Here is a 17777-nt window from a genome sequence, read left to right on the forward strand (position 1 = left end):
TACATTTGGCAGCTTTTTCATGGAGCTCATTCCAAGTCATAAAGAAAAAATATGTATTTGTGTGCAAATTTCAACCAGAACATTCCATTTGGTTTATTACTGGGTTGAATGTGGTGAAATTGCTCTGTTTTTTCAGTTGTGGTTGTTAGGAGCTTATCTAGGTCAAACATACACTGTTGGACTCCTCTGTTACCTCTACATTGTGTCCCATGTTTGTGTATTGCCATAGCATTTGCTTTCGTTGTTTTCGTGGCTGTCATTGATTTTATCGTCATTAGATCATAACAATCAATGGCGATTCTTAGTAATTCCATTTTTTTCTGTAACTTCAAATCCTTTTAACAGTACATGAAATTTATTCCAAGAAGGAACATGATTCTGAATCATGTTTTCTGTAACTTTAAGGCATTATTAGTAGTTGAGACATAACATTAAAGAGGTTACAAAAATGCGGTCAATGGTGTTCATTTTCCTCTGCCAATTCACTGAATATCCAATAAGCAGAATTAACTCAGAATAACATACCACTGCTTATTTTGTAAAGTAATGAAGGCAAAGATTAGACTCGTCATCATAAAATGGTTATAGGATCATAAAAGTCACTGAAAGACTGTGGAATTGCTTTAATTTGTAGTTTTCAGCATAGACAGTAAATCAAAGATGGCCACAGAGAGGGAAATACAAAGGGCACTACAGAGAGAATGACATAAAATAGAACAAACAAAAAGAAAGAGCCTGAGTGATCAAACAGAAAAAAGAGAAACCTTTAATGTTGTGAGAGTATGCTGAGCATGCCAGACATCTCTCTGTACAGTCGGTCTCTGAGCCTCCACATGTCTCCATGCAGGCTTGGCTTCACACCAAGGCATGATAGCTCAATTCTACACCGGTATGCCCCGAGATTACCAATGGATCTGGGGTTTGAGAGAAGAAATCCCAGACGTGCTGGCACAGAGATCGTTGCGTCTCCTTTTGTGTTTCACTCTATCAATCTATCTATCTGACAGGATGTTTAGATGCAACACGTAAACCTTTGAACATCTAATTAATTAGATTCATTCAACTCTGTAGAGGGGTTTTGGCAGCCAGTCTAGGTAAAATATTATGCTTGAGGTAAAACAAACTGCTATGTAAATCTGTATAAATACTATAACAACAACAACCTGTAGTTAAGTTATTTGTCTTAAAGAGATGCTCTGGTTGAGTAGACATAAGGGTGCTCGCAAAAGCAACCATTGATCACACAGAATCAAAGGATTTAATGAACGTGAGTCTTTATACTACTGACATTTCCTATTAAAAATCCTATTGTGGAGGAGGATTCTTTCCACTATTGGCATCCATGTTTACAACCGGTGGATTGTCCTATGTGGCTTTGCTTTACCACTGCGATAATCATTCCAGTGTGTCACAGTAGAGAAATAAGAATTGGGTGTGGGCCAGAGTCAATTTAGTCCTCACGGTTGACTGAATGTTTAAGGACAAAAACTGCAACTCAGCAGCTAAACAAGAAAGAATGGAAAACAATTAAGACTGTATTTTAATAGCAGAAATGAGGGGAAAACAGCTGAAGAGCAGCACTCAGTCTTTCACGGATGCATTAGCACGCCCAACATTCTGCATGTGCTTAATCACTGAGGTTATTGAAATTCAGTACATCGCAAGAGAGAGCTCCCTGGCTGCTCATTTATCACTTTGTTTAACGGTTGCTTTGATAGTTATGAAACAGCGTATAATACGAGAGGGCAACAGTATACCTAAAGTGATACTCTGGGTGAGACTGAGAAATGGGATAAATAGAAAAGACATGTGAACAAAGAAGGAATGAGTGGAAGAGGTTTTTGGAGTCGTTCAAGACTGTGTCCAAAGAGACCAATTTGTTCAGGGGATTATTCTTCAAAATTCACAATGTCTTCTTTGTGTTCTTTTCATGGATTCATGATCATAAAATCATGTCCTGATTTAATGGATAATACAGCCGTTACAAAGAGCATAAAATGGCTCTCCCTGCACTGATCATTAATATGAGTCTTGTATCAGGATTCTATCTACTTTTATGTAATATTATGTATTTATACACAACTTCAGTCTACACTGTGATTCAAAAATGATCCAATCTCATGTGACTATGCAACCTCTTCTTCCTAATACACAGGTCTATTGAAACATAATAGGGGTCACCATGTGTGCTACATGGACACGACTATGACGGCATTATAGTGCCAAAATCTGAGAGCACAAATGAGATCCACAAACGCGAATGTAGAGGAGCCGCGCCTGCAACTCAAACAGCTGTGCACGCATATTATTTTTGCAAGCACAAAAAATAAAAATAAAAAGTCACATATCTTAACATACTATATTTCATTATAGTTGAAAATATTATATATATATATATATATATATATATATATATATATATATATATATATATATATATATATATATATATATATATATATATATGTGTGTGTGTGTGTGTGTGTGTTTGTGTGTTTGTGTGTGTGTGTGTGTCATAGGCCTCACACAGGGAGAGGAGAGATAACAAAATGGTTGAGCAAAGGCTATACAGCAGCTATAACGGTATTGTCAGTATAATTTGTAACACCACTACGAAGTGACAAAACTACAAATAGCTAAGAAAATGAGTGTAATGGCTATTTTGTATAGTTGTAGCACTGTAGGCAATAGCTTATATTTTTTTCAGAATGAATGCTTAAGCAGATACTCAAAATTTGTATACTTTCATTTTTTTAACACTACTTTTATAACTTCCAGGGCCAAAGAATAACATCTTGAACATGAACCAAACAGTTTTACCAAAATAAACAGTATAAAAACGACTAGAGGATCTAAGTAAAAACAAAAAAAGTCCCAGTGTTTTATCAAATTAATGTCAAAGATGGAAGAAACAAAAGACAGAGCTCAGACAAACATATTCAATGCATTACTGAATGAATACAGTTTTGCATTTCATCAGACAATATAACCATGAACCAAACATGTTTATGTAATAACTCACATGCTGTGAAAATGTCATAAAATACAATTAGAATGCTGAAAACAGATGAAAAGCTCCATGAGGAAAGCCTGTGCTTGTTGAAATAATATTTCTGTTTGATCTCAGTGTGTTCAATATCTTTGCCTACACTGACATTTTACCAAAATAAACAATATAAAAATACAAAAACAAACTAATACAGAATCTAAGTTAAAACAGTCACACGCTGCTGGGCGTGCTCAAAGCGTGGTTTTCTCCTCACAGGCTACAATATTGCTCGCGTGAGCAGAGATATTCTGCACGCGAGTTCTGTGACAGCGCTCACAAAAATAATATGCGTGTGCGGCTGTTTGAGTTGCACGTGTGGCTCCTCTACATCCACGCATGCGAATATCATTTGCGCTCGCTGATTTTGGCACTATAATGCCATTGTACACTACCTTTGACTTCTTAAAGCTGCAAAAAAAACTGGAATGCCAAAGACAACAGCAGATGAGGTCAGTCGCATGCAACAACACATTTCCATAGCAGTTGCAGTGAATCACTTCTGGATCACTTTTTTCCCATTTCCATGTAAGAAAAACAAAAAAAAAAACCCAATGCATTTACTCAAAACTGTATTCTTCTTAAGGTAGAAAGCTTCTACTAAAAAACTTGCTTTTAATATTCATAAGGAGTCAGTAGCTCTCTAAGACAGGGTGATACACCGAAACACTTCAATGGTAGAGTATCTCTGAGACTATAAAAAATGAATGATGCAGAAATAAACATGAGCCATGTGCAATATTACAGGTTTCACATGTGCCAAGAGAGGAAATTCCATGACTGGTTGAAAAAACTATAGAAGAAACATACTATAGGTAGAAAACTATAACACCAGCCTGCTATATGGGTCTATCCCTCGTCTGTGTATCCTAAAATAGAGCATCCAGCGGATGATGTTTCATGGGGAGCGACAGGCCATCTGACAAAAGCACTTCAGACAGACTCTGCCTGAAAATGTGTACAGCAGGCTCTCTTTCCGTCTCTCTCTCTTTGTCCATTTGCTGCTCCATCCATTACTGTCTCTGCCCTCCTCTTCAACACATTTTTGCTCCATCTCTTTCGCACATGATCTGTTTCTCTTCAGTTCCCTCCCTCTGTGCTGGGAGCGCCCGCAGTGATGATAAGACCTCTGCTGGAAAATGCAGTGGTCCTTTGTAGCAGCATGCACACAGGGAATTTCTGCTAAGGCTCAGAGCTCCAGATGACCGCCAACCTATTCAGGTAACAGATTGGACCACTCTGCCTTCAGCAGCCTTTGTGAATGTTACAGGATGTGATGAGATGATGCTGCAGAGAGAATTTGCAGATAGCCCTTAATTTGTTTTCCCTTTCCTTTGTTTGTTTAAAATGGCGTTCTTCCCATCCTGCATCTGAATTATTTCATTTCCTCTTATCCATCAGGACATTTTTGGCAGCGGTCTATAATTTACTAGATTTCTGTTTGCTTGTTTAGATTAGGATTCCGAAAAGCTATATTTACTGTATTACTGTAGCTGTTCCAGTTTTCATATTCATCATTTTGTTGAGTTTTATATAACCGTGTATGAGACACATGTCCTCCCAAGGACATATTTTAAAGGACAAAGTCATTACTTCACACTAAAAACAAACTGACTTTGTGAACAACTGCGATTTGGACAGTGTACATCTCTTTTCAGGTGCAGAATAGAATAATGTGACTGAATGTAAATGAATGTATATGTAAATGTAAATGAATCTTGAAGAGAAAAATGCAATGAAATTAGATTCATTCAGAAATTATATGGTGTGTTCACATTAAGCCTAACAACAGTCTTACTCTGGTCTTTTTATACTGGTATAGTTGCTGGAAGTCTCAAGTAATGCAGTTTTGGCTGACTGGTTTTACATGCCAGTTTATTTGCTGAGACCATAAAATGGAACCATAAACAGGAGCTATGGTCAGCAACTGAAACAAAGGCCCAAACTGTATTTAAGTGTGTTGAAGTTCTATTTTTAAATTTAAAACATCAATTGACATTAGTATGTGCTGGAAGAAGAGGGACACTTTTATTCAGGACTGTCCACAGAAAGAAAAGATAAAATACACTGAGAGTGTGTCTCTGTTCATTAAATGGAGGAGAATTTTATTACTGTGAGTGTGTTATTTCTTGTAATACTTCTGGATGAATCAATTATCCCTCGTGAAGGCTTAATGATTTTGGGAAAACAGACAAACCAGCAAATCTTTACATGTCTCCATGAAGGACACTAGTACTGAGGGACATTCCTTTCCAGGACTGAGGTCTTACATAACGTGCCACTATTGATTCTCAGACACGCCAGCTATAAAAAGAACGGGGGTAAGCATTCACTCTCAGCAAGGCGCAAGGAAAAAGACAATGTGAAATATTACAAGCCTCATGCTGCGTTTCATTTTTTCATTCTTTTCTCTCCGTTTCCATCTTCTCACAGTAGGCAAAGTCAGGGTCACAGTGTTGGCTGTCGCTGGCACCGTGCCTGTCAGGTTCACTTACGCCTGATGAAAGGTATGGCTGAAGCAAACCCAGCTCAAGTCACTTTCTATCACTATGGTTGTGCTCGCCTCCATTTCCCCCAAAGCAATGACATTCAAGGGTCGAAAGACCTGTTCAATCAGCGGTGTGAGGAATGTCTTCTCTATTACCCTGCTGTGTGATATTCAAACAACCATTCATATCCAGTTTCAAACCACATCTTAAGCTACCTAAGCATCTGCATGTATTAGCATTTTGTTTTTCTATTGTGTTTCCATTATGCATTGCCCATCTCCTTATCCAGACCAGAAGCGGTGGTGTGTATCCCCATGTGGGAGGCAGGTGGGTGAGGGCAGAGGGCACTAGCTGAGCCCGCCAGGCCCAATCCATCACATAACGACAGAAGCCATTAGAGCATGGAGGAGCATCTGTGGAGCCCCAGGTAAGAATGTAAGGGCTAAGATGTGTTTCCCTTTACCTCGTCTAATACACAGCGAGGATATGTATGGTAGGCATATTTCGTATGCAAGGTCTGTAGCTCACACACACACACACACACACACACACCTTGGCATGTAAAAACACACTGCATGCATACATATGTTCGGGGGGACTTCCCATTTCACATCTGCCCTCCACAGACCCCCTCCATCTCTGACATCCCTGGGGTCAGGTCTCGCCGGCCTCACTAGCTCCACAACATCTGAGCTCACAGCCCAGGTAAACTCTGTCACCAGCCAGACGCATAACACACACACGTGAGCAATGACCTTGCACTAAAAGCTGAAGTGTGAACAGAAAACGGGAGGTGTGAAAAGATAAAGTGTGTAAGCTTGACATTCACTAAGGGCCAGCTGAGTCTCGTACCAGATTTGGAAATTATTTTCCAGCAGCTGCATCATCACATGTTGGACGTGAACAAAAGCGATCGCAAAGGAACATCTCGAGTTTCTCTGAAGATGTACAGAATATGAGCCCTTGTGTACTCGAGAGGTACTGATGGATGTACAGCATTGACATGACATCACCGAGATAATTCCTCTTTACTCCATTTACACTTTCAAAGCATCAGATTTCTGTATTATATTATGTTTTCAAAAGGTTGTTCTCATCATGTTTAAGTCAGGAGTGTCAGCCCCTCAGGGACTTTGGCTCATACTCTACCTGTACAGTAACTATCAGCATTGTCTCACCAGTGTAAAAAAAACTCACATACACTTTCTCTTTCTGGTTAAAAACGTGGACAGTGAATGTACCATTATGTGGGCAAACAAAAGAATAGGCTTTCACAACTAAATAAATATGAAGATGCACATCAAAAGAAAAGGAGTTAAATTTGTAGTGAAGATGTTTACATAGAATTATAGGGCCAAACGGGTCTTGTTTTTTCCCCCATGGCTAGACCTTGTGTTTAGGACAATTTCACTGTCTCACAACTGTCCAAACATTTATTTTATTGGTCAGCTAACCTGAAGAGCACACCAAGTCCTCAAGAAAGACAATTTATTGAATTATGCTATGGACTAAACAATGTGAGATCACATTAAAAAACATTCCTTCCTCAACTAAATTAGGAGTTCTAATTGTGTTTCAGTATCTCTTATTGAAAATGAGCCTGTTAACTAAACCCTTGTAAAAAGCACTTTTTTCCACATAAAATGTGGTCACACCGCACACACGCCATTGCCAACTATGTTACATTTGAATGCTATAAACTCATTGCCTGGGAGTAGCTCAACACATGGCCATAAATGCTTTAATCAAGCACAAACGAAACTGGAGAATATCACAACTGTAAAGGTCAGCTTGAGTAAACAATTTAATGGCAGGTTTTGGGTTTTTTTTGTTGTTTTTTTTCCACATTTGAAGAAAGCACATGTCTCGAAAAGATCTAATTAGAACACACTGTAAGCTGTAGACTCACGCTGGCACCGGTTATCAACACTGTAAGTGCTGGTGGGTTTCACACTAAACAGACACACTAATGACTACAAGGAGGAAAAGGAAGAAGACAGTGGTTGTACAGGCATAATCTATAAGAAAAGGAGTATCATTTATGTATATTCATAAGGTCGCTGATGGGTGACTTTGATTGCATCTAAAGGTTGCAGCAGATCTCTTAATAAAAGCCTTCTGCAGAATTCAAAATTGCTGAGGATGCCAAGAGCTTTGACTCCAGCGTCACAGTAAACCCAACATGTGCTTATTCAGTTACTGTCTGGGCACTATTGTTTCCCTTTACCCCTCTCTCCCTTTTCTCTCACATTCTTACACCCAGAGTTCTTGTTAACACAGAGAGAAGGAGCCCTACACTGACATATTATTCTGAAAGCACTGCATAATGTGGCAAATGTTTCATATTCACATAATCTGTTGTACAATACAAAGTTGGCAAGTGTTTGTCTAATCTCTTTAAGATTTTGCATTGCCCAGGGACAATTAAATTTGACGAATGGATGAAATGGATCCATGTAAGCTCTGATGCTGACATTACACAGACAAAAGCCTGCAAGAAGAGACACATGTACAGCACCATAAACAATTATAGTCTATTCAATTTGACAATATGTTCTGACCTAATGTAATTACATGCTTTAATGTCTCTCTTTCCACAGTGCTTCCTTGTATTTTGCTACAAGTATTAATTACTAGTTTTACTTGTACACTTGGCTAATTGTAATGCATTATTCTCCTGTTTCAAGACTTCTTATGCAAATTTCAAGTTATTTATCATATGACCAATAAATCAAGATAATGTCCATGCATTGCCTCTTCCCTCTCATTTGTATGCAGAGAGTCTGCAGTTCAAGTCTTGATGAAATGAGTTATGAACTCGCAGGCCTACACGGAATTATAGTGAATCTCCTGGTCTCGATTGCCTACAACCTTCAAACCGCACACAGAAGCTGTAATGACACAATGGGAGATTTGCAGCAGATATAAAACTCTAATGTAATTGACTGAGAGCCACAATCAGATAAGCAGGCCCATTTCACCGTAAATGTCAAATGACTTCAGCTGAGTGGAGGGCTTGGTAATAAAACGTGGTGCCGGCCCATTGTGGCCTGTCAGTCACGCAACAAGCAAGACTCTTTAGTCTGACTGAAGAATGGGTTTTATGAACTCAGACAAGGAACAAGCTAGGACACAGTGACAGTTCCTTTTTTCATTCTTTTATGCCTCGTTTCCCTCTTATCACAGAACATTAAAGTTACAATGCAGCTTTCCCATTCATACATTTCAGTTTGGGGAGTTAGCGGCTCACTTTTCAGCACCTGATAGATCTCAAACCCCAACTTGAGGAGAGGAACTACATTTATTTTCAGTGTGATCAGTTTCAGCTCTGTACACAATTTAATGTTCATGTGGGCGGTTGACGGCTCAACTTGCCCTCAGGAATAACTCCCTTTGCTTATCATCAGTCAAAGTGACTGCCTCTCTCCACAGAGACAGAGAAATGAATGCACACGCTGCAGCAGTGGACTGTTTGCTGCATGGAAATGACAAAGAGGATAATAGATCGGGTCACAATACATATGAACTGGCTCTATGATCACAGAGCATCAGGTAGACAAGCCTTATAAGAAAATTAACATGATTGAAGGGATGACAGCTCTCTCTCTGTGCTTCCTTTTATGTCGTCTCTGGTGCAACTAAATGACATGCTACCATAATGACAATTGTCAGCCCAAAAGCTGCACATCATGAATGTCAAGCCCTACATGGCAACCTCACATCCAGAAAAAATAAGCTGTTTTACAGCATATTCTTCTCTCAACAGAATGAAAAACAGTTAGTTGGTTCCAAAAGTGCCTGACAACCCACGCAGTTCCTTATTTGTCTCCTCAATGCAAAGCAACCCACTGTGAGCAAGCTGTACCTCACTTTCCCTCTGTGAGGCAAAAAATAACTTGATTTCTCTTTTCATAATCTATCTAGTGTGTTTATTTGTTAAATGTGTCTTTATATATGTATATACATACATGAGTATATGTGGCCTATTCACTTAAACATGTTTAACATCAAATTGACAGAAAAAAATACTTGTGATTTAAGTGTAAAATACCAAAATAATAGACTGTCTGGATGGGTGCAGTATGCAAAATTGTAAAAGTGAACATGTGCTGCAGCCTTTTACTGTATGTTATCATGGAAGCATCTCGTGCAAAGGTTTTGTGAAGGTTCCTTCAGTAAAGTACATCTTTTGCTAATTTTCTCACAAATGACTTTTAAGTTATGAAATCTTTTTGCTATGGTAGTTAAGAACAACCATGGCACTGCTTTAACTAGAAATGGCTTAAGAATGGCTGACAATAACTGCTGTAATGATCACCACTGAATTGCAATAAAGACATTTTACACAAAAACTGTAAGCAATCAGGGCAAAAACCATCAGAAACACAGCACTGTTTAATTCAGAAGCTACATCTGCCCCTGGAGACGCTTGCCAAGTCAGTTAACCACAATGGCAAACCATGAAAGAAATCTATAGGGTCTGAAGTGCAACTATCTGCCAGTCATTTTTTTCCAAAGACAATTGGACCAGCAGGGTTTGTGGATTTTCAATCAAAAAGTTGAAAAACTGTCAGCTATGAGGCATCATATCTCCTTTGGTCCTTTTGGCTCTGTTTCCTTACTGGTCCAGCCATGCCTGACAAGCCATTAGAAGGCCTGTCTGCCAGCGGCAATGGATGGGCCATACTCCAGAGGACACAGGGAGTCAGATAAGACTAAAGTCATGAGACGACAGTGTGGAGAAGAAGACAGCAGAGGCTCTCACTCTTCATTTCCACACTGTGCTGAGCACTAAAAGGGAGGGGTTATATTTGCTCTTCAATTAAACCATTTCCTCTCTTTGTTTCCATCTCTGCGTCTGTCTCTCTTAGTTTTTGCCTCTATTCTTGCTGACTCTCCTTGTCGCATAACATTTCTTAAAGTGTTCTTTGCTGGGGCGTGCCAGATAGCCACACTCTCATTGGCTGCTCTGGAGCCCTTTTGTCACATTTGTGCACACGTCCTGTTGAATTTGCTATGATGGCTAGAAAGTCATGGATGTCACATTGACTAGACAGCAAACATTAAATACTTCTGACAGAAGTTGTTGGGGAAAAGGCTACTTAATGGGCGGGTGCTTCGAAAGCGTCAAGAAAATATAAAATGGCCATCACTTTTTGTTATCTCAGCTATTTCTTTTGAAAAATGTTTTCATTTTCTTTCTGTCGCCGTGTTCAATATGAATATACATAAGCATAGACACACACACACACATACAGTACACACAGAGGGAGGAAAACATGCACAGTATAACTTGTTCCAATGCTAATGCCTAACGTGGCCAAGAGCACACTTTTTATCATTAGGTTTCTAAAGCCATTATCCATCTTAAGATAATAAACACTAATGGGTCAATGAGCATTTAGCTATTATATCTCACATTGGGTTCAGTTTAATTGACTTCTTATTGGCTAAATTGGTCCTTAATTCAGATGTTTGTTACAAATGCTCAGAGAGATCAGAGAAGAGAAAACTGTACATGTGACTGTTTGAGGTGGAGCCACATGAAGGGAAATATTTGAAATTAAACAGGCAACATTTTCATCTGTGAGTCAGGTCCCAAAACTAAAAACCAATCTGTGTAGCAGGCCAGTTTGTTGTGGGTTAGTGTATGAGAAGAACACAGCATTTCTGTATCCAACCTTGTAATAAATTGAGACTGTTTAGTCCTGAGGCTGAAAGGGTTGAGAATACAACTAGACTAGGTCAAAACCTAGAATATGGTTGGACTGTGTATGAAACACTAGAGGGCTGTGAATTTGAAATGACAGATACAGGAAATGGTGACATGGTGACACATAGCGATACCTGACCGAGGCCGAAGTTACACCATTGGACAGCCAATGGTGTAACTTCATCACTCACTCATTGACTCACTCAGTCAGTCAATCAGGGACAGACATTTTTTGCGGTCCAGCCAAAAAGTTAACTGCCATCTACTACAATTTTTCATTACCATAATGATACTCATCATCCTTGTCAATTATATCCATCCCAGATTACCCATGCATTAATGAATATACATAGATATGGCTAAAAACGGTGTGTGCGTCATGCAGAGAAAAAAATTTGCTTTGCTTTCCAAACATGTGTGTTTCCTTGCTTTTTAATGGAAAACACAACAATCTGACCTGAATGACACAGCTGTGCATACACTGGGAAATGTTTTTCAAATTATATTGCGATGAAAAGCAAACAAAACACACATATTGCACACACCCACCTATATATCAAGTTCCCAATGTTGTTCGCCAGACTTATGAGTGTCAGGGAGCAGGAAATCAGATACATGTCATTAAGCAGCACCAGGCGGTGAGAACAAACTGTTTACCTTATAGAGGAGCATGATGACCTGTCGCAACTTAAGCCTGTGGAAAACGCAGACGTCGTACAGTGCCGATACAGCCAGGACGGTCACTCCAAGCTCCTTCCACAGCATGCTGCAAGCAGCGCAGCCCAGGCTGCCCAGGAACCATGCCACGAGCCGCCAGGGCCCAGCGTGCCCTCGCAGCTTACAGTGACGTATGTAGCACAGCAGGGACAGCAAGAAGAACAGGGCAGCCCCTTCATCTGCCCGGCCCACAATGCCCGCCACTGCTTCAGTGTGGATGGGATGAGAGGCAAAGAGCAGGCCGGCCAACAGGCTCCACAGGCCTCCTCCGAGCAGCAGGCGAGCCAGCGAGGTAAAGAGGCCTGTCACAGCCCCATGGAAGGCAACGTTAACCAGGTGGTAACCCCAGGGCTCCAGCCCACCCACAGCATGGTTGAGGCGGAAGGAGAGGGTGCAGAGGGGCCGGTAAGACTTATGGCTGCCACTGTGTGTGAGTAAGGTGCCCCAGAAGTCATCATAGAAGATATTTGTCCAGGGGGTTTCTGGGAGCAGGTCCTGATTGGTCTTGATTGCACGGCTGCAGAGAGAACAAAAGAAGAATAGGTTAGAAAAGGACTTCTTGGTACAAAAACAGGATGAATATAACACAGATGGACAGATTAAATTAATATCTGATGCAGTACTGAACGCTGACATTTTTGTCAATTCATTTAACATCACACTGCTTCACTGCCTGACTATGTTATCACTCTGACACATTCAATCATAGTGCTATGTCTGAAAACAGTGTATATTTCTACTGGAAATACACTGCAGATTCTCTGAGGAGGATGTACAACTATTCTTTACCAGTGCGGACTAAGCAGAAAATATAGGTTGCTATGAGATGAAACTTTGCAATTGCTTACAGCAGAGAGAGAGAGAGAGAGAGTGTGGTCATGTGGCATTCACACACAGAAAATCAGAGGGTGAGCTTCAAACTCAAGGCAGCTTTGCCACCACAGCCACAGCTCTTACAGCTGTGCACTTGGGGATTAGGCAAGAGTGCCACACCCTTAACCACAAACAAATACAGGCGCGCAGTAGAGGAACGCCATGTTGGCAAAATGCAGCTTATAGAGAAGGCAACCTGTGGTGACAACGACATGGTAGCTCCAAGTTTGTCTGCCGCATGCGGAGGATGAAGTGTTTGAAAAGCAGCAATGGTGCAAAACAGACAGATATGCATATTTTAAGGGCAATTCTAAACAAAAGTCAAAACCAAATGTCTACTTTCATATTCTCTTGGCAGGCATGGCTACTAAGTAAGGGGTGAGTTTGACTTTCTCTCTGTCAGGGATGAACCTGCGTGACCTAGCCTAATGCTGCTACATCAGCCACAAGCTGTGTGTGTCAGTGGCTGGGGGGATGGCCAGCAGGGGTCAAGGGAGGTGAAAAGGAAGGCACATTTCTCCCCACAGGAGTCCTTAAATGTTAAATGTTTTTCCTATCTTTTCTGGCAAACTGCGAGGTGTCTGACAGAATGACAGGCCCCTCCTGCTTTCTTTGGGAGATGGTGGTGCTGATAGTTTGAAGGCAATAGAATGGGCCTCCTCAGGGAGACGTTGGTTGGGAATAGCAGAACGGAGGTGTTGTAATTAAAAGTGTGATAGATGGGACACGACATGTGATAACAAGCCAAGTGCACCAGGTTGTAATCTGTCCTCATGGCAGACACAATTAACACACTCAATTAGTTCAAAGAGAGATGGGTGCAGAAGAGGTGGGAAGGAGTCTTGAACAACACACGAGAAGTAAATGATACTTTTAAACTGTGAATTAAAATAAACCTAAGTGTAAGAAGTGAATGAAACAAAAAAAACAGTTGACTCAAGAGTAATGAACTGCTTCCTCAGCCATTCTGAGGCTCTTAAGCATAACACTTTACCTTGGCAAAAGCCTGCTGAAATTCTGCCACATCTCAATACCAGAAAGCTCATGGGGAGTTTGGTGTGGCGCAGCGGGGATTGCAGCATTCATCAAATCACAAAATGAACCAGGCTCTGAGAAGGGTGAGTAGAAATAGCCTGTCTTATGATGGATCTAAGGGAAATAAATACTACCTGGCCTCAGGATGTTGGAAGGGGCATAGAAATAATCAGCTGGGATATAATAGAAATACCTTGGATGTCAGCGCACAGATGATTAGGTTTCTACAGCTTCTCTTGTCAGACCGACGGAGGCTCCAGCCCTCCACCAGCAGGCTTAAGAGTCGGTAGCCCAACTCTCCTCTTCATGACTCAGATATGCCAGTTTATTTTCTCTGGCCCATTTGTCAAGTGAGATCTTCATTCCACCGCAAGATGCTCACATAAGAGGCATTATGGTTCAATTCCATCTCAAAGCCATTTTGGAGACAAGTGCGCTCTTTTTCCATTGCACAGTGCGGTGAAGCCAGTGAGGCCAGATACATTATATATTGCCTCAAAACCACACCAGATTTTTCTGGCAGCAAAGCACAGACAAAATCCAGTTCCAGTCAGTCAAAACCCCATCGCGTTTACGGCCTTGGCTTCCTCATGCCGCTCTCAGATTGTCTCCTTGATATATGTCACAGAGGCAAGCGAGCACCAAATGTACTGTAGTTGACAAGCAGAGAGAGAGAGTCGGGGGGGGGGTTGTATCCTCTTAACTCACTCTGCAACAACAACTTGGAGCAGATAAATGGGATACACTCACAGCTGAATTAACACATTTGCATTGTAGTCTAACTAGTCTCCCCCAATCTATGGCAAATCATTAATCCACGGCAAGCCAAGCAGATCTTGATCATCAGACCCGACTCAGCTACCAGCTAAGAGGCCAGCTGGAAAGGGAGATTGAGTTTCCGCGGGTGGCCAGGCCCATTTCTCAGTAGAGCGGGCAGCAGGGAGGATCTCTCTGTGCTCTGCAAACCTTTTCCAGCCGGGAGCACATTTCTCCCCCAGCCGCGTGCCTGTTCACAGACTCCCAGAGGAATGAAGGGATCATGTGGCCACTAACAAGAGAAGCCCCCAAAAACTCTTCTACCTCCCTCATCTCCTTTTTGCTGTCAAATTCAATCCCTCCACAACTTGTCTGGATCTAAATCATGTGCCTCAAACGGACACAATCTGTTTGCTTTACCAAGTGAGGACTGAAACAGGAAGTGAAGACAGATACTGAAGTTTTATCCTACATGTACCACTAAATATTTGTTCATTATTTTTAATTTGAGTATAGTATTATTAGAGTAAAAGTAAGTACAGTACTTACACAATACCACTAATTGGTGTAACTTTGGTGTACCCAGAGATCCTAAAATGTTACCCCATAAACATTTCCTCAGGTCAGTATTTTAGAAAAGTATTACATGACTTCACCAGCACAAAAGCATGTGATCTGAAGAAAGAAAACAAAGGCAGCACGGTGTCTGTTGTTCATATCAAACAGGCCTGACTAACTCTTCTCACAGCGTCGGCACCCTCACAAAAAAGATCACTTTCACTCCAACAGCACCTCAGACTGCAGACACAGGACGCTGCAATTTAGCCCATTTCTTCTTGTGTAAGTTATTATTCGTTCATGATCAAATAATTAGTGTTTCTTTTAAACGAAAACAAAAAAGAGCCTTGTTTATATCATTATAATACGTAATTTACCATGCGCATAAATGAGCATCTAACAAAGGACATGTGCTTACGCAGAGTTCAAGACCATGAAATTATAAACTGAGAGTAAATCAATGGAATGGGTGTGCCCTCGGCCTACGTAAGACACCTTATTATTACTGAGTTCAAAAGAATCTCCATGAAAAATGCACCTGCTACCTCCTTAGCTGAGAAATAATCATATGAGAGCTAACCTCTTTACCTCTGGAGCGATTTCACTTATAATGTGAATGCACAAGCAGGGTGGAGAAAAATATCCACATCCAATGACTACAGGATCCCACATAAAAAGGCAATCTAGAACTGAAGATTGAATGGCTTTTTGATGCAGAGACTAAGCAGCGGTCACATGCAGGAGATGAGACTGGATATTAGAAAGGAGATTGAAAACCAAGGACATGTCCTCAGGATTTTCCCTTTACAACTAGTCAATGAATTTGAAATGGAGCTGGGAGCGAAATGGACCTGCATGAGCAAAATAAAACCTTTTTAAAAACCTCTAATGGCCTGAGGGGAAAGGACATGAAAATTGGCAAACTATTCCCATCATAGAATGTATATGCTGGCATATAAATCACACAGGAGAAAAGCTTCATTTCAAAGTGAGAGACACTTTGTGTGGCTGAAAATATCAGAGAAAGCTGAAGGACATTCAACAAGTAAAAAGTAAGCAAATTACCACCCCTTTCACTATGAGTCAAGCCTTGACTCTAGATCTTTGGAGTTGAACCTGTTGATCCAATATCTCCACCACAACACTCAATAAGTTACCTTCCACTATGTTTCTAATGCTGCCTCCTGTCCCTAATCCTGTCACAAGAAGGACAGACAAAAGAAAAAGACAAGAGAAGGCCAATTAGTAATATTCACACTGATTCCACAGTTGGTGATGAAAGTACGGACTAACTAGAGCGCAGTTTGGATATTTAAACACTGAAGAGAAAGTCAGCCCTTTAAAACAAGAGGCGTATAAAGATTTCCATTTGTGACAGCATGTGAAAAGAAAACTAAGTCTGGTGGGAGTTTGGAGAAAGTGATCGAAGGTCTGCCAACTATATGTCATCACCCGGCTTCAATATCTGAAAGAAGCACAGTGGTATTTTTAGACTGCCCACAGAGACGTCGGGGTAGCCCACTCAGTGTTTCCGGCAAGCCCTTTTGTCTAATGTTTCTTCCCATGGGCATGCTAGCAGGTCATTAATGGCATACCTCCACTGCACTTATGATGCTTAATATAGAAAAAATGGTCTCTTTCTATTGCCAACAGTACATCTTCAATTTGTTTTCTTTAATAAAATGCTGTATGACAAAGTAAGTAATGCCTTAACAACCTATTTTAAGGGTATTTAATGATTACTACACAATATTACTCTTTCTGCTCTCCAATCTTTTCATGGCATGAAAGAAAAATATTGTCCTACCAAGGGCTTGTAGGGTGCTGTGATTAATGTATTCTGCATATCAGAAAAGCAACTATCAAAAGGCTAATTTGAATACATCAATTATTAATGCAGAAGGTGATGGAGATGAATTGCACAAAGATAAGAGACAATATTTGCCAAAACAGAGGGGGGAATTACTGTTTTAAGGCTTTGTTAAATAGCTTTAAAAGCAAGGGGACTGGCAGCCCACAGGCAATGGATGCCAAACAAGATAAAATGTAATCAAGCATTAACATTTTAAGACAAGCTCAGTCAGGGAGTGAAAAAAAAACACCTGGGTCCCATTCAACATGGAGAAAAATGTCCAAATTACTTTTGGCTTACATTCAGAACTCTGCTTTTCTGTATCTTCTGGCTAAAATGTAATTAATACATCCAGTGTCAAAGTATCACTAAATGTTTTGATATTTTAGCTTTAACAAGAGGGCAGTACAGTGAATAAAAGAGGAGGTCGGCTAGTGAGGACATGCAGAGAAATCAGTCGTGGGGTAGCTCACTGTAGCCAACACATCCCCACTGAGGCAGCTGTAAAATCCCTATTTTCGAGAATGAATGGCTGCTTTCTTCCATTAGACATATGTGATTAGTAAGCCTATAATAAAAGCTCTTAATAAAAGAAAACAGCCTCAGGGAGCGTTGAAAAGCATGTTTCTAAGCAAGGTAGACTTTTTGGTTTGACAATTTGTTATTATTTAGACAGAAGAAAATGCGTTGATCTGAAAAATAACTGCAAATATTTATGGTCTCTTTTTTTTCTTTGTA

The 17777-nt window shown here is 40.5% G+C and overlaps 1 protein-coding gene across 1 annotated transcript in view; it reads right to left on the minus strand.

Moving 5' to 3' along the window:
- Positions 1-17777, minus strand: part of tmtc2b (transmembrane O-mannosyltransferase targeting cadherins 2b) — a 97031-nt gene that overhangs the window by 43942 nt on the left and 35312 nt on the right. Inside the window, exon 2 of the mRNA XM_067589125.1 lies at positions 11906-12482. Coding sequence (XP_067445226.1) covers positions 11906-12482 — 577 coding nt within the window. The remainder of the gene's footprint in view (positions 1-11905; positions 12483-17777) is intronic.

This window comes from Thunnus thynnus, chromosome 5 (assembly GCF_963924715.1).
Source record: "Thunnus thynnus chromosome 5, fThuThy2.1, whole genome shotgun sequence".
NCBI classification, from domain to species: domain Eukaryota; kingdom Metazoa; phylum Chordata; class Actinopteri; order Scombriformes; family Scombridae; genus Thunnus; species Thunnus thynnus.